The 23,892-nt window shown below is 36.5% G+C and overlaps 1 protein-coding gene across 2 annotated transcripts in view; it reads right to left on the reverse strand.

Annotated features, from left to right (window-relative positions):
• The window catches only part of RASA2 (RAS p21 protein activator 2), a 128,505-nt gene that overhangs the window by 18,038 nt on the left and 86,575 nt on the right, over positions 1-23,892 (reverse strand). The window contains exons 13-19 of one of the 2 annotated variants that reach the window (XM_032143438.2): positions 23,496-23,570; positions 22,669-22,792; positions 19,668-19,774; positions 16,362-16,445; positions 15,486-15,563; positions 10,504-10,577; positions 9,851-9,957 (exon numbers count right to left, since the gene is read on the reverse strand). In XM_032143438.2, coding sequence (XP_031999329.1) covers positions 9,851-9,957; positions 10,504-10,577; positions 15,486-15,563; positions 16,362-16,445; positions 19,668-19,774; positions 22,669-22,792; positions 23,496-23,570 — 649 coding nt within the window. Of the gene's footprint in view, positions 1-9,847; positions 9,958-10,503; positions 10,578-15,485; positions 15,564-16,361; positions 16,446-19,667; positions 19,775-22,668; positions 22,793-23,495; positions 23,571-23,892 lie in introns of both variants that reach the window. The other variant, XM_032143437.2, reaches the window with a different exon arrangement.

The following is a 23,892-nucleotide window of genomic DNA, read 5'->3' on the forward strand; positions in this document are numbered from 1 at the left end:
ACTTTGATATATTTGTTGCATTTTCATTATCATTTAAGTTAAAAATATTTTTGAGTTTCCTTGTGAATTCTTCAATCTACAGGTTACTTAGAAGTATTTTATTTAATTTCCAAATATTTAGGGCTCTTCCAGATATCATACTGTCATTAATTCTGTTGTGATCAGAGAACATACTTTGTAAAAAGTCAATCTTTTGACATTTACCGAGACTCCAGGCCCAGCATGTGGTGGCATATTTTACTGAATGTTCCAATGCACATTTTTTTTTTTTTTTGAGATGGAGTCTCGCTCTGTTGCCCAGGCTGGGGTGCAGTGGTGCAATCTCAGCTCACTGCAAGCTCCGCCTCCCGGGTTCACGCCATTCTCCTGCCTCAGCCTCTCCGAGTAGCTGGGACTACAGGCGCCTGCCACCACGCCCGGCTAATTTTTTGTGTTTTTAGTAGACAGGGTTTCACCGTGGTCTCGATCTCCCGACCTTGTGATCCGCCCGCCTCGGCCTCCCAAAGTGCTGGGATTACAAGCGTGAGCCACCGCGCCCGGCCTCCAATGCACATTTCAAAAGAATATGTATTCTGCACCTGTTTGGCCTAGCGTCCCATAAATGTAAATTAGATCAAGGTGACTGATAGTATTATTTCAAACTTCTGTAAGAAAACTGGTCCTTGTGCTCAGCTGCTCTAACAACTGCTGAGAGAAGACTATTAAAATATTCAAGTACAGGTCAGGTGCGGTGGCTCATACCTGTAATTCTAGGCCGAGGCAGGAGGATCACTTGGGTCCAGGAGTTTGAGACCAGCCTGGGCAACAAAGTGAGACCTTGCAGCTACAAAAAATCAGAAAATTAGCCAGATGTGGTGGCATCCACCTATGGTCCCAGGTACACAGGAGGCAGAGGCAGGAGGATCTCTTGAGCCCAGGAGGTCGAGGCTGCAGTGAGCTATGTCTGAGCACTCCAGCTTGGGAGACAGAGCAAGACCCTGTCTCAAAAAAAAGAAAAAGAAAAAGAAAAAAAATTCAACTAGAATTGTAGATGTCCTAATTCAATTCTGTTTTTTTTTTCTCCAACTACACTGAAGTTGTAATTAGGTATGTACACATTTAGGATTATGCGCTCCTTCTGTCATTATAAAATGTGCCCAAACGTATTTGGTAAAAGTTGTTTTGACATCTACTTGGTCTGGGATTACTGCTTACTGTTTTTACATCATCTTTCTCCACCCAATTACTTTCAACCTATCTGTGCTTTTATAATATATTTAACGTGGATATATTGTAGAAAGTATATTATTGGATCTTGCTTTTTAAAACATAGTCTGACAGTCTCTGACTTGCAATGTAATGTAGTTCATTTACATTTACTGTAATTATTGATATGGCTGGGTTTAAGCTATCATTTTGTTATTCGTTTTCTGTCTGTCTCATCTGATTTTTGCTCCTCTGTTCTTCCCTTCCTCACATTTTAATTTATTTATTGTTTGGGAGGAGGAGAGGGGATGGAATAGTTATATCAAGTTTTTTCCTAAAGTTTTGTTCTAGATATTATAATATACAGCCTTAACTCATCACAGTCTACTTAAAATTATTCTTGCATCACTTCACATAAAATATAAGACCCTTGGAATAATTTACTCCACCCTCTTCCTTTGTGCTGTTACTGTCATATATTTCATATTGATATGTTATAAACCCTATAATTAAATGTTATACATTTTGCATCAAACAGTTGCTTTTTAAAGAAATGGAGAAAAAAAAAGGCATTCTTACATTTACCCACATATTTACCATTTCCAGTGCTCTTTACTCCTTGTAGATCTAAGTTTCCATCTGGTATTATTTTCTTTCAGCCTGAAGAATTCCCTTTAGCATTTCCTATAGTGCAGGCTTGCTCACAATGGAGTCGAAGCTTTCATTTATTTAAAATATATTTTCATTTTCGAAGAAAATTTTCTCTAGAACGTTAGGTTGAGACTTTTGTTCCTTTAGCATTTTAAAGAGGTCATTCCACTGTCCTCCAGTTTTAGTTGCTTTTTATGAGGAGTTGGCTGTCAACTGTACTGTTGTTCCCCTGTGTATGTATCTTGTCTTTTGTTTCTCTGCTTGCAAGATTTTCTCTTTATCTCTGGTTTGACTATTGTATGTCTAAGTGCAGTTTCCTTCGCGTTTATCATGCTTGCAGTTCATTGAGCTTCTCAGATCTATAAGATACTGTTTCATCAAATTTGGGAAATTTTAGGCCATTATTTCTTCAAAAAAAAATTTTTTTTTTTTTTGTCCAATTCTTTCTCTGCTCTCCTTCTAGGACACCAACCATGCATATGTTAGACTACCTGATATTGTACTAAAGGGTCACTGAGGTTTTGTTCATTTTCCCCCAGTCTTTTCTGTGTTCTAGATTGGTTCATTTCTACTGATCTATCTCCAAGTTCAGTGAACCAATCTGTTGTTAAGCCTGTCAGATTTTTCATGTCAGATATTGTGCTTTTCAATTCTAGAATTTCCATTTGATTCCCTTATTATTTTCTTTTTTGGCTGAGATTCCCCATTTCTTTACTCATGATGACTACTTTTCCACTAAGTCCTTGAAATATTTATAATAGAGGCTTTAAAGTTCACATCTGCTAATTCCAACATGTAGATCATCTAGGGGTCTACTTCTACTGATCGCCTTTTCTCCAGATTACGCATTATAATTCTGTGTTTCTTCTTGAGTTGTTAATGTTCCATTACATACTGGCCATCATGAATAAAACATTGTAGAAACTATGGATTCAGTTACCTTCCCTTGAAGTTACATCATTGGTGGTTATCATGAGGGTTGGTTTTATACTTTGTTTATATTATACTTTGTTTATTCTTAATCCTAGAATATAGTCTTTACTACTGAGCCACCACTCTTTTGAGATTTTGATGAAAATACTGAAGAGTTTGCTAAGCTCTCTAAGTAAAATTCCAAATTCTGTCTCCTTTGAGGGGGACAGAAACTGAACTCTCTGTTCATCTTTTTAAAGTTTTCAGTTGTTGCTTTTCACTAGCCCCTCTGGAGGTCCCTCTTGCATTAGCGGTTTAAGAGTCAACTAAAGATTTCAGAGGAGTTCACACGCAGACTGAAGAACTCCTCTTTATGCCTCAATTTCCAGCCTCTCTGGTAGCCCTAAACTCCATCCTTTGGTATCTCAAGCCAATAAAGCTTAGTTTTCTGCTTGCATTTTAGCACCATCTCAAACTGACTAGACTGGGAGTGCTTTCAAGGGGAAAAGCTGTATAAAAATAAATCTTAGGCCGGGCGCAGTGGCTCATGCCTGTAATCCCAGCACTTTGGGAGGCCAAGGCGGGTGAATCATCTGAGGTTGGGAGTTCAAGACTAGACTGACCAACATGGAGAAACCCTGTCTCCACTAAAAATACAAAATTAGCCGGGCATGGCAGCGCATGCCTGTGATCTCAGCTACTGGGGAGGCTGAGGCAGGAGAATCACTTAAACCTGGGAGGTGGAGGTTGCAGTGAGCTGAGATTGCACCACTGCACTCCAGCCTGGACAACAAGAGTGAAACTCCATCTCAATCAATCAATCTTAGCCAGCATGGTTCCTTTCTTTCAAGGGTCAAATTCTTCAGAGAATTGCTATATATATTCTGCTCAAGGTTTATAATTGTTATCTATGAGAGTTAGTCTAATACAAGCTTCTCTATCATTACCAGGACTCTTGGTTTTTTTCTACCATTACCAGGACTCTTGTTTTTTTTAGTTCAGTTTTACACTGACTCCATCATTTTCTGTTCCCCTTCTTTACTTCTTCTTTATTTTTCCTCAAAAAGAGTTCTGTATCTATTTTTAAAAAGGCAACTTCATGCCCAAATCCTTGGAATTATCCTTAACTTGCCTTTTTCTCTCACTCCCAGTATCTAACTCCTCTGGGTACTATCTTTCAAATAGATGCAGAATGTGATCCATTTTTATCATTTCAACTGCTACCAACAGATCCAAGCCATTCTCTTTTCTCCTCTAGAATATTTTAATAGTCTCTTAACTGGTCTCCCTGTGCCCTTCATTCATTCTCCATGTAACACTCCACAGACATAAGTTACCCTATTAAGACATAAGTTAAACAATGTCATTCTTCTGCTTAAACCTCTCCAATGTCTTTCCATTTTACTCAAAGTTAAAGCCCACAAGGTCCTATAAAATCTAGCACTTCTATGATCTTTTTGATCTTAGTTCCTATGACTTACCCTCTTCATTTTTTTCCAGCCACAAGAGCTTTCTCTTAACTCTTTAACACTCCAGGCAAGCTTCTATTTCAAGGCATTTGTTCTGGGTGCCGTTAGCTATTTCTGTGACACTTTTATCCCAAATATCCACATGGTTTACTCCCCGACCATCTTTAGGTTTAGGTCTTTGCTCAAACGTCACTTTCTCAGTGAAGCCTTCCCTGGTTAGACCTTTTAATATTTTAACTCACCTCACTGAACTCATCATTTTCTGTTCCTTGTCCTTGCTTCTTTTTTGTTCATCTCATTTATAATAATCCAACATAAATATAATTTCCTTTTTTTACTGTTTATTGTCTTAGTAAAGATCTGTAAGGGCAGGGATTTTGGTATGTTTTGTTTACTACTTTTCTCTCCAGAGCCTAGAACAGTGTCTGGTACACAGTAGGCACTCAGTAAAATACCTGCTGAATAAATGCATGATTGAATCAATGATGTATTTTGTTCTTTAGCTATCAGAAAAAAAAAAAAAGGTGCAGAGCCCTGTATGTGAAAATACAGGTAGGTGAAAACCATGTCAACCTCAGTGTATTGAACATTTATGTTTAAAATATCACAGACATTTCTTTTACAATGTCCATTGGCTATATGAGCTAGGGTAGGGCTGGCTATATAAGCTAGGGCTTTTCATGTCACATGAAAGTTGTGTGTATGTATATGTGTATAACAGGTCTCCCCAAAGTAGACAATATCTAATTAAATTCTACAGAACAGAATTTCAAAGATGAATTAGTATGTCTGGCAGAAATTTTAGAAAGACAAGTGGTTCTTAACGTAATTCAGATGACAGCACATATGGAAGACATGGTGTTCCTTGAAAAATACTTACTATATGCCTTTATGCCACTAGTAATAATACGGTCCTTACCACTGAGGATCTGAAAGACTAGGGGAAGAGATGGACAGAAGTAATGACCACACAGTATGCCATGTAGCTAAAGATACACAGTAAGGGAATGGCTACACCGAGGTAGCCATATGAGGCGTACAATGGCTTCCATAAAGATCTGACACTTGATCTAAGACTTAAAGAACAACAGATTACACAGGTAAAGAAGAAAATAAAGGAATTTTTAGGTAGATATTTTTATGTACATATGCAAAAGCATGAATGTAAAAGCATGCAAAAGATGTAAAGAAGGAACTGCAAAAAGTAGTCTGGTGAAACTGCCTATGGATACTGCAAAAGATGAGGCTGAATGAGACATAAACAGGCTGGAACATCAGTAACTAGTTTGATCTCCGCATACAACTAAGAGAACTTTTACTTGTAGAAGATGACTAAATTATAGTATAGCAATATAAAATCATAATCGTAAGTACACAAGGCCATACAAATCTCTCAAGGTAATCATGACTGATGGCTGAGTGTCTGATAATATTCATTTGCTACATGTTAATTTAACTCTACTGATTAGTTGCTTACTATTGCCTGTTAGCACTTGCCTAAAGGGGCCTCAAAAATTAAAAAACTTATTGAAGAAAAATCCTTAAGACAGAGAAAATTCTACTAATTCGTTTTCCAGTAAATTGGGAAAGGACTATGCATATTATTTGACACTAAGTGACAGAAATACTTGATTCACAATACTACTGTATAACAGGAAGACAGAGTGAAAGACTCAATGAGTTAGGTCTATGTTACAGGAAATTTGGGAGGTATTCTTTCAGACACCAAAGTCACATAGTAAGTGTAGCAAAAGACTAATTAACTAGCAGTCTTGGCTATCTAGAAAACAGCAGGGAAATTGGAAGTAAGCAAAACATTTGCTCAACAACCAAACAGAGAATGCAAGGCCCATGTATTTTATTTACAGGAGAAAATCCTGACGTTTTCATTCAAAGCCTTTTAATCTTAGGCATACTTTAAACAAACATAGCACTTGCATCCTCACTCATAGGACATTGCTGTAAAAAATAGAGGTGGGTGATGGGATGGGAATAAGGTGTTATATTATGGTTCACAGACATCACAAGAAATTTAAGGTCACAGCCTTACCACAAAGGATACAGAAAAACTGTATAAAGCGAACATAGGAACACAAAAAGCACAGCAGTCCAAGGCATTTAGCTGCAGAGTAAATGCATTTAGCTGGAGTAAACAGCTGCACACACCCTTAAGCAGCCCTGAAAATATCACTAAATCAGAATCCATATAACAATTAATATTATCAATGGTAGCCCCAAGTCATCTAGAAGATGTTAACTTACGTTCAATGAACTCTTTTTTAGAAGGCAGGGAAGCATGTAATATATTTTGGAAAAATCCATCAAAATAGTTAAAACAAAAAGCATGGAAGCTTAAAACTGCAGGCTTTGGTAAATAAGCTTGAAATTTCATATTTCATTCCTCCAATGTCATTCCAAAATTTTAAACTTCTTAATGCTTAAAAACAACATAGCTTCTAATGTGTCTATTTTATACCTCTAGTAGCCTCATCATTCTAGAGAATTTTGTCCTCTTAAAATCAGTGGACAGAACAGAGATTCTTTTTTTTTTTTCTTTCCTTTTTTTTTGGAGACAGTCTCATTCTGTTACCCAGGCTGGAGTACAGTGGCACAATCTTGGCTCACTGTAGCCTCCACCTCCCAGGTTCAAGCAATTCTCCTGCCTCAGCCTCCCAAGTAGCTGGGACTACAGATGCAGGCCACCACACCTGGCTAATTTTTGTATTTTTAGTAGAGATGGGGTTTCACCGCGTTGGCCAGGATGGTCTTGATCTCCCGACCTCGTGATCCGCCTGCCTCAGCCTCCCAAAGTGTTGGGATCACGGGCGTGAGCCACCGCGCCCGGCCAGAACAGAGGTTCTTATCTTGAGAATCACGGATGAACTTTAGGTCTATGAACTCCCTGATATTATATGCAAAATTTTGTGCCTATGAACTCCCTGAAGTTAAATGCAAAATTTTTTGTCTATGTTTGTAGGTACAGTTTTCTAGACAAAGGGGTCCATAGCTATCTAATTCTTAAAGAAGATTATAAACCAAAAAATTCTTTGGAATATTGGTTTAGATTAGAAAATGCTTTAAATGAGGAAAAAAGAACTCATTTATTCATAGAGAATGACTAATTTACCTTAACTTTTATTTAAATGTACTATTAATGTAAACATAATTAGCACCCAGTGCTATGCATAGGTGAGAACATTTATATAGTATTCAGTAAGTTATAATTTCTAAAACATTCAAAATATGCTTAGCTTAGAAAATGCTATCTGGGCTGGGCGCGCTGGCTCACGCCTGTAATCTCAGCACTTTAGGAGGCCGAGGGGGCAGGTCACGAGGTCAGGAGTTCAAGACCAGCCTGGCCAACATGGTGAAACCCCGTCTCCACTAAAAATACAAAAATTCGCTGGGTGTGGTGGCAGGCGCCTGTAATCCCAGCTACTAGGGAGGCTGAGGCAGGACAATCACTTGAATCCGGGAGGCAGAGGTTGCAGTGAGCCAAGATCATGCCACTGCCCTCCAGCCTGAGTGACAGAGACTCCATCTCAAAAAAAAATATATATATAAATAGCTATCTGGAAAGGCATGTATGTAGCCTATTGACTTTTAGTTATTTGAGTATGTAAATGTTGTAACAAATTATCTGGGTAATATACCCAAAAGTATAATGCATTTGGTTTCTTACATCTTTCTAATATACTGGGACACACGTAGTCATTCTGGTTAAGCCATTCCTAAGGAAGAATTATGAAATAAAAATTTTTTCTTATCACTCTACTATTCAGGAGTCTCCACTGAAGCACTCTACTTAACTGTGTTATATCCTCTTTAAAGCACCCTATGTCTGATGTATTATTACAGAATTTACAGCAGAAGCTCTCTTAACAGATCTTTACCTAACAGATTTGATGGATTAACAGACTCTCCATTTCCTCTGTAAAACATACTGAATGGCTCACGGAGTGCTACACGCTTGTGGTTGCTTGGGTACTCTGTTAAGCCTGCGTCCTTCTACTTCCATCGGTTAGGCTGTTTTGCTTACTAAATCCATTGGGTTTGTTGCTAAACTTATTTATGCTAGTTTTCTATGTTGTAATTATAATTTACTTCATGTAAAGAGACAAAGTAAGTGCCCACTACCAAGAGGTTTATTACTTATTTGAAAATCAGGTAAATGCTTTGAAAAGCCTCTAAAAAGGAGACACATACCTCCACAATTAAGGCTGATTTATGTGGGGGTAAGACAGCTATAAAAGACTAATGTAACTATCCTGAAAATCTAAGAGGATTTTGTGCTTGAATTACTTTTCAAGTATCTAAGTTCTAGATTACTTTCGAGAAATCAACCTGAAAACTGATGCATTATGGGTATATTTACACAAGAAAGACAGGAAATCTGATCTATAGGTCCATAGTCAAAGAAAGAATCTTGGTTCTCTACCAAAATGCTGGTAAACAAATACATAAATATTTAAGATCTGTATGCATCTTTTTGTTTATTTTAAAATGATTCTCGCTTTAACCAACCTTTTGGTTTGGTTAAGTGAACATCTCCGGATCCTGATCATTTTGGACAGAAGGGATTCTACTATATAGATGTGATCTGTCATCTAGATACTAAATTCTTCTTGCTAAAATATCAGAAGCTAATGGCCTTCTGTGGATAATTCCTTTTTTTTTTTTTTTGAGATGGAGTCTTGCTCTGTCACCCAGGCTACAGTGCAGTGGCACGATCTCAGCTTACTGCTGAGAATCAAGCGATTCTCCTGCCTCTGCCTCCAGAGCAGCTGGGACTACAAGCATGTGCCACCACGCCCGGCTAATTTTTTTGTATTTTTAGTGGAGATGGGGTTTCGCCATGTTGGTCAGGCTGGTCTCAAACTCCTGACCTCAAGTGATCCACCCGCCTTGGCCTCCCAAAGTGCTAGGATTACAGGCATGAGCCACCACACCTGGCCTTCTGTGGAAAATTAACCCAACGGAATAAACTCAAAAGTAGTTTATTTAAAGGACTGTGTCAGTCTACTGAAGGATAAGCTTTGCCTCTCTGCAGCTCTCAAATCACACTGTAGGAAGACGGCTTCATTTACACAAATAGCCCACTTGTAAAGGCAACAGAATCTTCACACAAGGCAAATTATTAAGTCATCCACCTTGGGGTTAGCTTAGCTAAGAGCCTAGGATGAATTTGACAACCGTATAGGGATCACAATCTATGGTATAACTGTGGGAATTTTTGGCTGATATTTCCAAGCAAAGGACAGAAATATTCTCATTTATTAGATATGGAATCTTGCTAATTTTGCCTCTGAGAGTTAAAGAAACTCCCATGTTCTAAGAGGTTTAGCTGTTGCTCTTTGATAAATAACAGTATGGATTACTATGGATTTTTAGAAAACAGAGCACACTGAAGGAACACGATTTTCAGAAACTCAAGAAATTTAATGTGAGAAAAACATAATATACATGGGGTTACTGTCAAATATTTTTTCATTCTTAGTACGTATGTATCAGTGTGAGAAACCATAAACTACAGTAATATTACTGAAAGGATTCACTAGAGTCAACAATAAGCGGCAAAGAAATCTTCACTGAGAACCAGGAAAAACCCCACAATAAAGCATAAACACAACTACCTGGCTGTTTGTGGTAGGTGAGCTCTCTGCTTGTTAAGCAGAACCATCGTTTCTTAAAATTCTTTTTTCCAATCCGAGTTCTTCCTTGAGCTCTTTTATACATCTCACTGCCAACATAACAGATGTAAACATTTAGCTATAAAAATTAAAAGTTAATCCAAAACAAAAAGTATCCTTTAATTTTAAATGACATGAATAGTACTGTAAGATTATATTAAATATATAAAAATGTTTTTGCTATCCATGACTGTTGCATTTATTTTGGCCATACTAAAGGAATGAGGTCTTTAATTAATTTAATATTTTTAATTGTACTATACAGAACAAAAAAGGGCCAAATGAGTGATTCCCCCCCTTAACTTATAATAAACACTTTACATTAAGACTAATAGTGCTGCTACTTTTTTAAAGTACTCTAAATACCCATCATCTCACTATAACTGCAAAACAACTCTACGACTGTATGCACAGGAAATCATGCTTTTCTGCCATAAAGTTTGTCGGACAGTAAAGGTGACTTACCTGACTGCTAATTTTGGCAGTTCTAACACAGAACACAAAGCCAAATCTCCTGACTCTTAGACCCACGCTTTTTGTACTTACTTAATATCTATACTGATATATGACTTTCATGTCTAATTTGATTAAATTACCCTTCTTTCAGGTGCACAGGCTCACTCGTACCACTGGACTCTTTAGTTTCAGTAGATGAAATTTCATCCAAGAACTAAATGGGAAAATGGGCAAATATTACACTGTGAGATAAGGTACATTATAAAAAATTCAGTTTATCTTACATGTCATTGATTATAATGGGAAGTTCATTATTAATGAATACACATAATAGTAACTTATAAAACAAAACACGTATTTAATTACAGAGGAAATCCCTAATTTACAAATGACAAGTATTATAAAAGTATTATTTATTTATTTATTTATTTATTTATTTATTTATTTATTTATTTATTTATTTATTTATGTGGAGACAGAGGCTCACTCTGTTGCCCAGGCTGGAGTGCAGTGGTGCAATCTCGGCTCACTGCAACCTCTCCCTCCTGGGTTCAAGTGATTCTCATGCCTCAGCTTCCCAAGTAGCTGGGATTACAGGCATGTGCCACCATACCCAGCTAATTTTTTTGAATTTTAGTACAGACAGGGTTACACTATGTTGGCCAGGCTGGTCTTGAACTCCTGGCCTCAAGTGATCTGCCTGACTCAGCCTACCAAAGTGCTGGGATTACATGTGTGAGCCACTGTGCCCAGTCTAAAACTTTGTTCTTAAGTTACTTAAAACCCAGAACATATTTCCTTGTAGGAATAATTAAATCCATAATTCCTTAACTGCAATTCTGAAATACATAACACTCTGAATACAAAGTTTTTTAATCTTGTCTTTGATTTGAAGTACTCATTTAGGGGTATAACTTAACCTGAACTGGTGTAAGGCTATTTACACTCTGTACTTATATTACTTACTGTAAGTATTCATACACTGTATTAATGTATTTGATTGTAGGGTGCTACCCTAGGCTTTGTGTATTTAATTGTGGGGTGCTAACCTAGGCTCCACTGGGGGGTGTTACATATAGTATATACTGATTACCTTTTGAAACTCTGAAAAACTGAATTCTGAAATACTTTTGGTCCCAATAATTTTACATATAAGATTGTGAAACTTTATTATAGGTTAAGGATCACCAAAGTATGGCTCAGAGGGCCACGTTTGACCTGTAGCCTGTTTTTGTAAGGGCCATAAGAATACACGTTGAACATCCTTAATCTGAAAAATCCCAAATGTTCCAAAACCCAAAACTTTTTGAGTGCCAACAGGATATTCAAAGGAAATGCTTGCTGGTGCATTCTGGATTTTGAATTTTGGATTTTCAGATTGGGGTGCTCAACCAGTTAAAAAAATATATATGGAGAGATAGAGAATGAATAAAAGTATTTCAAAATTTGAAAAAAATCCAAAATCCAAAATACTTCTGGTCTCAAGCATTTTTGATAAAGGATACTCAACCTGTAACTATTACCTTTCTAAATGTGACAATTAGGGTTACATTTAGGATTGTGAAAGGGTTGTGAAAACAAAGACTAAGTGGCAGAGACCTTATGTGATCAGCAAAGCCTAAAATACTTTCTCACTGTCCCTTTACAGAAAAGAGTTTGCCAACTTCTATTACATATAACTGACTTTAGCTCTGAGAGATGGTATTTCACAGTCATGACCGAAGTGTAAACAGATTATCTGGGATAATCTGGAAATCTGATCACCATTTATAAACTTTCCATCAAGAAAATTTATAGTATCCATCTTTACCAAGTCAGCCAGTGAAGAACATTTAACTTCATAAATATGCTACCTTGACTGGTCAAGGGCTTTTTAGTATTTGGCTGTCTCTTCATGGGAAAGGGAAATTAGCAGTTCAAGGAACAATTCCTTTTTCTTTTCTTTTTTTTTTTTTTTTTTTTTTGAGATGGAGTTTTGTTCTGTCGCCCAGGCTGGAGTGCAATGGTGCGATCTTGGCTCACTTCAACCTCCACCTCTCAGGTTCAAGTGATTCTCCTGCCTCAGCCTCCCGAGTAACTGGGACTACAGGCGCCTGCCACCGTGCCTGGCTAATTTTTGTATTTTTAGTAGAGACAGGGTTTTACCATATTGGCCAGGCTGGTCTTGAGCTCCTGATCTTGTGATCCGCCTGCCTTGGCCCCCCAAAGTGCTGGGATTACAGGCGTGAGCCACCATGCCTGGACAGAACAATTCTTTTCTTTCTTTCGTTTTTTTTTTTCTTTTAATCTACCATTACCTTGATTTTGAGGAACAATTCTTGTTCTTAAAGAAGAATCCTATTTTGCCCCCTAAATGAGCCATCCATTTATTTAGTTCATTAGGTGGATATTACAAACTCAGAGAGGGTCTGCATTTCTTTGCTTTTTCCTTTATACTTTTCTACGTTGTTCTGCTTAGGACTTAAAAACAAACCACATTCCAATAAGGATGGTATTGAGGCTTCAGTGCCTATTCTAAAGTGGAATTTGTAGGCGCAGCCATTTTCTCCTAAGAGTGGCTGACGATTGCCTGCCAGAGCTCAGACTTAAGGAGTTTTGAAATGGAATGTTTACTTCTGTTTGCTGGGAGAAAATATTGGTAAGTGAAAGAACAAGAACAGAGTTCCTTTTGCATTATATGTCGGTAATGTGGGTACAAGTATCCAAGGGAACTGAAGAAGTGCCCTATCACAGCATCAATTCTCCCAGATAGACCATACACTAATGGAGTCTGAGTTATGTGAATATTTTATTTCTTAATATATACCTGAAGTCACTGATTTGTTAGCAAATATTTATTATTTATAATAATTTATTTTATTTTTTTGAGACAGAGTTTTGCTCTTGTTGCCCAAGCTGGAGTGCAATGGCACGATCTCAGCTCACTGCAACCTCTACCTCCTGGGTTCAAGCGATTCTCCTGCCTCAGCCTCCCTAGTAGCTGGGATTACAGGCACGTGCCACCAGGCCTGGCTAATTTTTTGTATTTTTAGTAGAAACAGGGTTTCACCATGTTAGCCAGGCTGGTCTCCAACTCCTGACCTCAGGTGATCCGCCCGCTTCAGCCTCCCAAAGTGCTGGGATGACAGGCGTAAGCCACTGCGCCCAGCCAATAATTTATTTATTATAATTCTTAAGGAACTATGGGGTAAATACAGAGACATAAAGTGAAAGAAAACCCAGTAATTAAGATGGACTATAGGGAGGGTGACTATAGGTCCCAGTTTGCTCAGGACCATCCCTATCAGGACCATTCCTATCAGGACCATTCCTATCATCCTAGAATAATCACTAATAGTATTTTTCACTCTTAAAAGTGTTCTGGTTTAGACAACAAATTATATGGTCACCTTGTTTATAGAACTATCCAGGTTATCGTTTCTAAACTCTGCAGGGAATAGCATATGATTCAGAGTCATACTCTGTTTTCTTCTGCATCAATAGTAAATGTCACTAGTCAGAGTGCCAATATAAAATGAGAAATTGAGCTTCACAAGCTTTCACAATTTATAGCACTGCACATATCTTGTTGTAACTACTAAATAGGAAACTAGGATATTAGGGCAAAATACCCTATGTCAGCTTAGGGATCTAGAACCAAATCTGAGACAGAGGCACACTATGGCGATAGTCCATTAGAATGTGAGTGGGTGACTCAGAGCAGATCAGGAACAGACTAAACTCCTGGAACCCTTAAACCCTTTCTCCACTGACATTATCAACTCTACACATTCTGATTATATCAGGGGAGAAAAAAATCAGATGCTACCATAGCCTCGGTCACAAAACATGGAAAAACAACCCTCAAACAAAAGACAGTGCATCATCATCTTGCCAATAAAAGTCTGCCTACGGTGTCACAAATGTTTCAACAATGTCTGAAAAATAAAAGGGCAGCTTTTTATTTGCCTATTCTTTTGAAAGACTTTCTCCTCAAAAGCCTTCAATGGTTGCCTAAAAAAACTTGGTTAAATAGGCACTATTCCAGATGAAAAACATTCCAACGGACTTTAATTTTTTAAATCATCATTTTTCACTTACTAAGTCTCTGTAAGAACCCTAAGTATAAAAAAAGGCTCAAACATGTATCTCAACAAAATAAATACTCTGGCAACCAACTGCTAGTTGTGCTATAGAAATTGAATGAAGTCTTTAACATTTGGCTTTGCTAATTTGGATTCATTAAGACTGTGATACATAAAATACAGTACTTTCTTCAGGCCCAGTTTAGATATAATTCATTTCTTTCCGTATTTTTTAATTCTTAACTTCTAGACTATATGGGATAGAGTACTTCAAAGGTAACTTTTCTTTATAAATTTTCAGCATTTTACAATAATGCTATATTTTGTTTAGATGATTCAGGACTAAAGACTCAAGAAATTAAAGATCCTTTCAAAACATTCTCAACTTCTAAGTACAGTGATTTTTGTATGCTGCAGGCCTTGTGTTAGGATATTATATACTATAGGCTTTTGTACATTTATAGTAACTTTCCTCAGGTTACTACCATAAATTTATATTGTTCATTAAATGTTCAATAATGTATATATTTTTTACTATGGCAATTAAGTGCCCACTCTACATGAGGCACCATACAAAGCCTTTACCCCCAGAGACCAGAGGTTCTCAACCAGAGGCAATTCTGTCCCTCAAGGAACATTTGGCAATACCTGGAGGCATGTTTGGCTGTCAAAACAGAGGCATACTTCTTGCATCTAAGGGGTAGAGGCCAGGGATGCTGCTAAATATCCTGCAACGCACAAGCCAGCCCCTCAGAATCAAGAATTATCTGGCCCCAAAAGCCAATAGTGTCACTTTGAGAAATCCTAACCCTAGACATCTGTAATTTGTGTTTCTAATGCACTGGCAAAAGTAGTTGTTGTTAAACTTATTTAGGTATTTTCAAAGCTGAAAAGCACAGCTTTGTGTAAGAAGAAAAAAGAAAAATGAAGCCTTTTTGATGAACAGTTTAAACATTATTATTTAAACTGGGGATTGATAATAATAATATATATAAAATGTTATTTCCCCTATGTTATATGAAATAAACATTAACAATTCCAGAATAAAACCATCATACCTTTTTAACTGCTATAATATATCCTTCTTCTTGAAACATTTTGAAAAATTCACACATGAATGTCTCTTTGAAACTTGACTAAGAAAAAACAAACACAGGGTTTATATGTGTTAAACAGAGAATTAAGAATAGAATGGACTGTATTTTTAAGCTGAGGATTAAGGCCTAAAAGGACTCAATTATATATTTTCAGAGAGTTCAGGGCTTGGAGTGGAAGACTTCTTTCAAAGCTGTCATGTGATTATGGCCCAAGCAGGCAGGCAGACAGACTGTCCTGCACCTCCTTACTAGGCTCTCGTCTTATTTAGCAGTTTTCATGAAACTGTCTGCTTTTTTTTATGTTCTCATTAAACTTTTTTTCCTTTTTAAATTTCTAGAGACAGGGTCTTGCTATGTTGCTGGGACTGGAGTGCAGTAGCTATTCACAGGTGCCATCATTGTGCACTACAGCCTTGAACTCCTGGCCTCAAGTCATCTTCCCGCTTCAGCTTCCTGGGATTAAAGACACAAGTCACCATGCCCAGCTTCTGAAACTGTCCTCTTTAACAGGTGACTAAGAGAGTATCTACTTAAAAGACAGCTATCATGTCTGTGTGTGTGTGTGTGTATATATATATACACACACATATATATACATATATATACACATATATATACATATATACACATATATACATATATACACACATATATATACATATATACACACATATATATACATACATACATATATACACATATATACATACATACATATATATATATACACACATATATGTTTTGTTTTTAATTTGGAAGAAGGTAAGTCAAGGACAAAGGATCATAGGATGTAACATTTAGAAGTGTAAAAACAAAATAAAAGATGTAAGGACTTACCTTGCTTTTGGACAGACTCCCCCAGCTTCCCAAAGTTTGTATAGTTTTTGAGATGAGAGTTAATGTTCTAATTGTCTGTGCATCCTAAAGAATGTAAAAAAGACCAAAACTACTAAGTTTTCAAGAAAATAATTTGTATAAAAAAGTAGAATAGAGTAAATGGACTACATTGCTGTAAAACAATGACTCAAAAATGTTCAAACCATCCACAGTTAAAATCTAGCTAAGGCTGGGTACAACTCACCAGCCTAAGGAATTAAGAGACTAAAGAAGCCATATATAATTAACAATTCTTCGCAAAGTAATTATTAAAGATGTGGTGCTTTTAAAAGTCATATATATATATATATATATATTTCTTTCTTTCTTTTTTTTTTTTGTTGCACAGGCTGGAGCGTAGTGGCGTAACCTCAGCTCACTGTAACCTCCACCTTCTGGGTTCAAGCGATTCTCCTGTCTCAGCTTCCTAAGTAGCTGGGATTACAGGTGCCTGTCACCACGCCTAGCTAATTTTTGTATTTTTAGTAGAGACAGGGTTTTGCCATGTTGGCCAGGCTGGTCTTGAACTCCTGACCTCAGGTGATCTGCCCGATTTGGCCTCCCGAAGTGCTGGGATTACAGGCATGAGCCTTTTGGCACCAGCCAAAAGCCATAATTTTATCAATATTATATATAAGTTGTTTTGTACAGTATGGCACTTTGGATTACCTGACAAATTATAGTCACTTCTGGAATAGTCACTTCTAGTTTACTACCTTATAACTTAAAATGGCAGTTTTAGATGTTCCAAATTTTCTGTGCTCAGCTCACCTCTAAACATATTCAATACTTTAAATGGCTTTTGCAATTAACTCTTTTCACCATGGAAGCAAAGACCTAAATTCAGCTTAGGAAATGTGAAGTCACCTAGTTCTTTTTGGATCTTACCAGAGGGTGATTATTTGGGTCTATTATCCAAGAGGTTTTTCAGGCCTGTCTATCTGAAAGAAGTAATATATAGTAGTATATAAAATTGACTAAATGGTATTCCCTCAGGAATCTTTGCTCCTTCATTTTTTTTAAATTGAGATATAATTTACATATGACAAAATGAATAGGTCTTAAATGAATACCCTGCTGAATTTTCACCAATCCATACATTTGTGTAAGTTTCTATCAAAACACAGACCATTTTTATTTGTTTTAAGGATTCAAGTAAACAGTATCTTGCATCTAAAGACATATCCAGAAAAATTTAGATACAGAAAAGCTTTAGTTTGATTTTTGGCTCACATTCCTTAATATTTTAGTATCCCCCCCCACCCCCACATTGAAAATAGGCAATGAATGTGAAGGGGAAGAGATGACCAGAATATAAGGTAATCTGGAAAGGAAGGAATATCTGAAATATGATCCTTATACTTATAAAATAGATACACACCTAAATTAAGGCTATTCAGAAAACATTTTAGCTATAACATCTGGGATTTCATTATATCCATAAAAGGTCCCTACAATTCTCTGTCTTTGAAGAAAATAATATTCTTAAAGATGTCCTGGCACCTGCACTCAGGTTTCTTGCAGCACTATTTACAATAGCAAAGTCATAGAACCAACCTAAGTATCCACCAACATCTGTTACAGGAATATGCAAATTCAAGTATGAATACAAGGCAGACTCACAAGTTCAGAAGTAGGTGTTCTGTTTATGTCCAGAATGTTGCTACCAGGCTTTCACTGCCTCAGAGTTCTGTGCAGCTTTAGTAACAAAGCCACAGAATGGACAGCCCTGTGAACAAAAGGACACTGGCCCACTCTCTGCCGGGGCTACTCACAGACCATTTATCCTTTGGCAAGAAAGGGCATGGTGCTGCCACTGCAACATGGTTCTATTCAGTTCTCACAAAGTTAAGTGAGTGTCAATGCCATGTAGCCGTTGAGAGAAGAAATGGGTATTCAGAACCTGGTTTAACTCTAAAACTTATGTGTTTTCCCTACACTATTGAGCAACTCCTCTTGGCTCTGAGTTTCCTAAGGGCAAAGAGTATCTTATTCATCACTGCATCTCCAGTACTGAGCATGAAATGATACATTATAGGTACTTGAACATCTGTCTAAGAGGTTGGAAGGGATAGGATTAAGCTCACAGACGATAAAGACTGACTGAATTTGAATCCCAGTTAAATCCAGTTCAAATTGAGTAAGATCAAATCATAATTTGTCAGTTGTGTGAGCTTGGAAAAGTTACTGTATTGTGATTTCCTTATCTGCACATGTGGATGGTAACAGAATTTACCTGACGGGGTTGCTAGGAGGACCAAATAAGTTAAAACATAAAGTAGTTAGAACAAGGCCTAGTACAAAGCACTAAATAAATGTGGACTATTATTATTATTTGTTATGCAAATCAGCAACTAAGAGCAATTAGATAAGATTATAAAGTATTTGGAACATAAAAGCTTAAAGAATCAGCCAAATTACACCATATAAGAAGGAATCAGAAGTATAGCAAAAATAAATAATTTTAAAAATTAAGAAATAAACATGTAAATCTATGCAGTGGAGATTTAGATTTTTGGTAATTAAATAGGACTCCAGAACAAAGATTGCATGCTTAAAAATTTTTTAAATCTCATATGTTTACAGTATTACCTCAGGTAAATAAAAAGTAAAAATACTGATATATTTAACAAGTTATATTCCAATAAAAGTTCCTACGCCTTTCACTATACTGCATTCTTGGTTTCTTTTTCTGTTTTACTGTTAATGCTTATCCAGTTCACCTGCCATTTAATATTTTCTAATTATATGCTGTCAGTTTCATTGCTACTGAAATCTTCTTAGATGCTGTTTCTAAATTAAATGCAATTTCTCTTGTAGCCTTCTTTCTTAGAGAAGAGCCTCTTCAAATTTCTGTGAAATTTAAAAATATCTACAAAATTAACCTATTTTAATAAATCAGGAAAGCAGATTTTGTTTAAATAAAAAATCTATCAAAATGAAACCTGTAACTAATGAAAAAAAATCTTATGGAAATTTACAAACACACACAGTAGCAGATGAAAAAATATAATAAATCCCCTTTGTACTCATCACCAAGCTTCAATAGTTAACAACATTTTATTACTCTTGTAGAACATCTTTTAACAACAACAAAAAATAGGATTATTAGCCTCACTTGAAAGACTGAAATGGCCAAGAAAAATGCTGAGTAAATTTAAGGATCAGTTATAAGAAAATACAGCCCAGTGAAATTGGTTTATCTTTTCTTCATTTTAATAAAAATTTAAAAAATGGAGTAAAGCTTTCAGAAGAACGAACACTTACTGGATGATGAGGTCGCAAATGAAAAGTATGAGGTGATACTACGGCTACAGCAAAGAAACGAAGAAATACAAAGCTGCTCACTGCAGAATACTGAACATGAGGGTCATCTGCAGGAAAAAAATGGTGAAATGTCATGCACAAAAACACTTAATTAAAAAACAAAGATGATAAATTAAAAAATATAGAAAAGACATGTAAACTAGGAGAGCAACATAATTTGTCTAGTAAGAACTGAGTTGATGAAATGATAGTGATATTTATGACTAAATTAAAAGAAAACCCCCTATGATTAAAAAAATCCAAAAGAAGTAAGAAATAATATGAAAAAAGACAAAGCTGCTAGGTTTTCAGAAATATTTTAATTTGAAAAATACCTCTTTCCTCACCTGCAAGAGACTGCTAAAATTACAACAAAAATAAAAGTAGTATCTAGCACTACCTAGTGGTAACACTGAATCCCTTAAGAGTATGATACAAGGCTACTTTCAGTTTTAGGTTCTTGTTTCAATTTCCCCCCCAAAAATCTTGATAATATCAAAAGTTATGCAACAAAAACAATTAGGCAGAAATGTTTACTTTAAAAAGCTATCAATAGTCCATAAATAAAAATGCAGATGAACTGAAGACTACTGGTGGCTTTGATCATTCACCTACAACTTTCGTCTCAGACTGGAGTCAACACTTTACCCAACAATCAGACAAATGGTGGTGAAGCAGATGGCGAGGGAAAGAATCTTTAGGTTTGGTTCGAGTTTTAACTCTTCTAAGTCATTCAGTAGGTAACCATTAACAAGTCGCTTAATTTGTCATTCTTTAATAGTATCTGCTTTCTACCTGCTGTCTGCCCTGCCCTCCTACCTCTCCTTCCCCCGTTCTTCTAGGGTAGTAAGAACAACAAAAAACAGAGAATATGAAACACTTATGGCAACAAAACTGTCACTACTATAGTCCACTGAGGATATGATAACCATATTAATAGTTAAGTCAACAAAAACATAACTAAAGAGATACATCTGCATGTATATAAAAACATAAAGCGTTGGCCGGATGCGGTGGCCCACGCCTGTAATTCCAGCACTTTGGGAGGCCGAGGCGGGCGGATCATCTGAGGTCAGGAGTTTGAGACCAGCCTGACCAACATGGAGAAACCCTGTCTCTACTAAAAATTAGCCAGGCGTGGAGGTACACGTCTGTAATCCCAGCAACTCGGGGGGCTGGAAACCTGGGAGGCGGAGCTGCAGTGAGCCGAGATTGTGCCATTGCACTCCAGCCTGGACAACAAGAGTGAAACTCGGACTCAAAAACAAAAACAAAAACAAAACCCAAAAAAACCCCATAAAGTGTTTAAGATCATTTATATAAACAAGAATTAAACAGCTAAAACAGATTTAAGGCCAAGATCACCAGTTAGTATAGAGTATAGTGAATGGCAGCATGTGGTTTGGAGTAGACTAGGCCTAGGTTTGAGGCCCTGCTTTCCTGTTGGCCACGCTATAGACCTTGGTAAAGTTACTCAGCTTCTCTAAACCTTAGTTTCTCACCTAATGGGAGTAGTACCTACCTCATATGGTTTTATGAAGATGAGAATAGGAGATAATGGAAGCTAACACGCTAACACTGTGTTACTAAGTAGTCAATGTGGTTATCATGATTTAACTATTTAAAAATATAATTACAATGAGCATTTCACCTTTCCGTGTGCCTCTGGCTCCCCTTATTTTTGTTATGAAGATTAGATTTAGTTACTTATTTGCAACTATAATTAGCAAAGACATTTAGATCTGAATTTATCTACATGTTAGACAACTCAGCCCCACTGATTTAGTAATGGGTCAATTTAGCAGAAGGGCAGTTAACTGCACACGTGTGCACAGGGTGAGCACACGCTTAAAAGAACATAAAACTGCAAAATCTCTTCAGATGGTTACAGAAATAAACTTACAGTTTTGCACAGCTGGTTAAGACTGATAATTTAAGTACCTGCCTAATTTTACCCTCCTACCCACCACCTCTCATTATAGACAGATCTGGAAAGATACCTATAGCAAGTTTATTTACTTATCAGAAATATATTAAAATGTGAATAATTCTAAGTATTAACAGTGACAGTAACACTTAATTTTATGAAAAGTCTCTAAGCAAAACCTTGACATAGCTACTTTTTCAAAATTAAAATATGCCAGTTACTGATATATGTACCTTAAAACTCTATGTATGTAACAACAGAAAGGTTTCTAATGTCTAAGACCATTTCTGTAAAAACCTCTCACCACCAAAACCTTATTAGCATTCTCATACTGTCAAATCTAGTCAATTTTATGGAACTAAAGATTCTCACTATCTGAATGCATGCAGCTGGAAAAGATAGTTGGTATAAATAACAAAGGTATTTTTAACTTTCATAAGCATCTGGTATAAGTGCTTACTTATATAATGTTACAGTTCTAAATTTTTGCCTTTCTTTAATGGTGATTTTGATTTGCTCTTTGTATAAAGTTGCATTATACTGAAATAAAATGGAATAGAAAGCTAGAATCATTTTGAAAAACTAAAGAAGGTTGTACTTAAAAACCTTAGGCCGGGCGTGGTGGCTCACGCCTGTAATCCCAGCAACTTTGGGAGGCCGAGGCGGGTGGACCACGAGGTCAGGAGATCGAGACTATCCTGGCTAACATGGTGAAACCCCGTCTCTACTAAAAATACAAAAAATTAGCTGGGCATGGTGGCAGGCGCCTGTAGTCCCAGCTACTCGGGAGGCTGAGGCAGGAGAATGGCATGAACCCGGGAGATGGAGGCTGCAGTGAGCCAAGACAGCGCCACTGCACTCCAGCCAAGGTGACAGAGCAAGACTCCGTCTCAAAAAATAAATAAATAAAATAAAATAAAAATACATAAATAAATAAAAACCTTAAATATCTCACACAAACCAAACATGTAATTAATATCTACAAAAAAGTCAAAGAAAAAGAAATGGCATGTTTTAGTAAAACAAGGCACTTACTAGGAAATCTCTGAGTAGCCATCTGCCTTAGAGAATAAAAGATATCACACATTACAGTGGGGCAGCTCATACTTGATTTTACTATTGTATTGAATAACTTGTCTACGTAGTAGTGCAGATTCTCCTGCAGGATTTAAAAAGGTAAACATTAAGGTTTTGATGTTCACATATCTTCAATAGCCTTCATGAAAGGAAAATGAGGTTTATTAGACAGTCACTATCTAACATTTTTTAAAGCACTGTTACCCTTTTCCAAACTCATTCAGTTTAAGGACAATTTATATGCTGACTTAATTTAATAAATTAAATTTAGATTTGCTAGTAAGAGGTGAATCTATGAATAAACCTCACAAGAAGCAAGAGGGAATAAAATGATCCAAAAGGAAATCACAAAATAACTCGGACACACAAGCACAAGGACATTGTGACACTATTATCCACTGCAATAAAAATTTGTGACCATAACACAATCATTGTTTTTTCAGAGGCCACTGAAACTACTGACTGACAAAGTCACTGTGTCACTTAGCCTGATCAGTTTGAGCCCAAAGGAATGGCTAGAACAGGGGCTGCAACTAGCTATAGCTTAAGTTCACTATTGTTACTGGAGCCAAAAAGAGACAATCAAGAACAAAAATAAAGTGAAACCACTGAGGAAAAAACATTCTAAAAACTAATCCTAGGAAGTGCTGCTAATAATAAAGGCTTATGTGAAGAATAAACAGCACTGCTTCCCTCTATATGGCTTTATTATAATGTAAGTGGGAGAAAGGTACACCATTAAGACCAATTTTAATGCAATTATTAATAATATAACAAGGACTTACCTTATTATTTTCTACATTATCTCCCTCTTTCAATTTAATAGGATCAATTTCACAGGATTTTGAGGAGTCACATATCTGAAAAATAAATTTTTCAGTTAATGATTTTTTCTAAGTAATCTGAAAAAATGAAAATAACATTTTTCTGATAATAAAAGTTAATTACAGAAATTTAAATTGTAGCAAAGCGTAAAACGTCCTATGCAGGGATAACATATACAATTTTCTTAAAACACGATATCAAAAAGTATTTGTCATACATTTGAAACTCTAGCTAAAATAGAAATCTCATAACAAAGAAATAATGTAGATTACACTATACTGTACCTTTTGAGTAAAAATCCATTGACAGAGAAGTAAATAATTTGTTTCTAAAGTGTTCAGTCTATTTTTGCAGTAA

This window comes from Hylobates moloch, unplaced genomic scaffold, assembly GCF_009828535.3.
Source record: "Hylobates moloch isolate HMO894 unplaced genomic scaffold, HMol_V3 SCAFFOLD_22, whole genome shotgun sequence".
NCBI classification, from domain to species: domain Eukaryota; kingdom Metazoa; phylum Chordata; class Mammalia; order Primates; family Hylobatidae; genus Hylobates; species Hylobates moloch.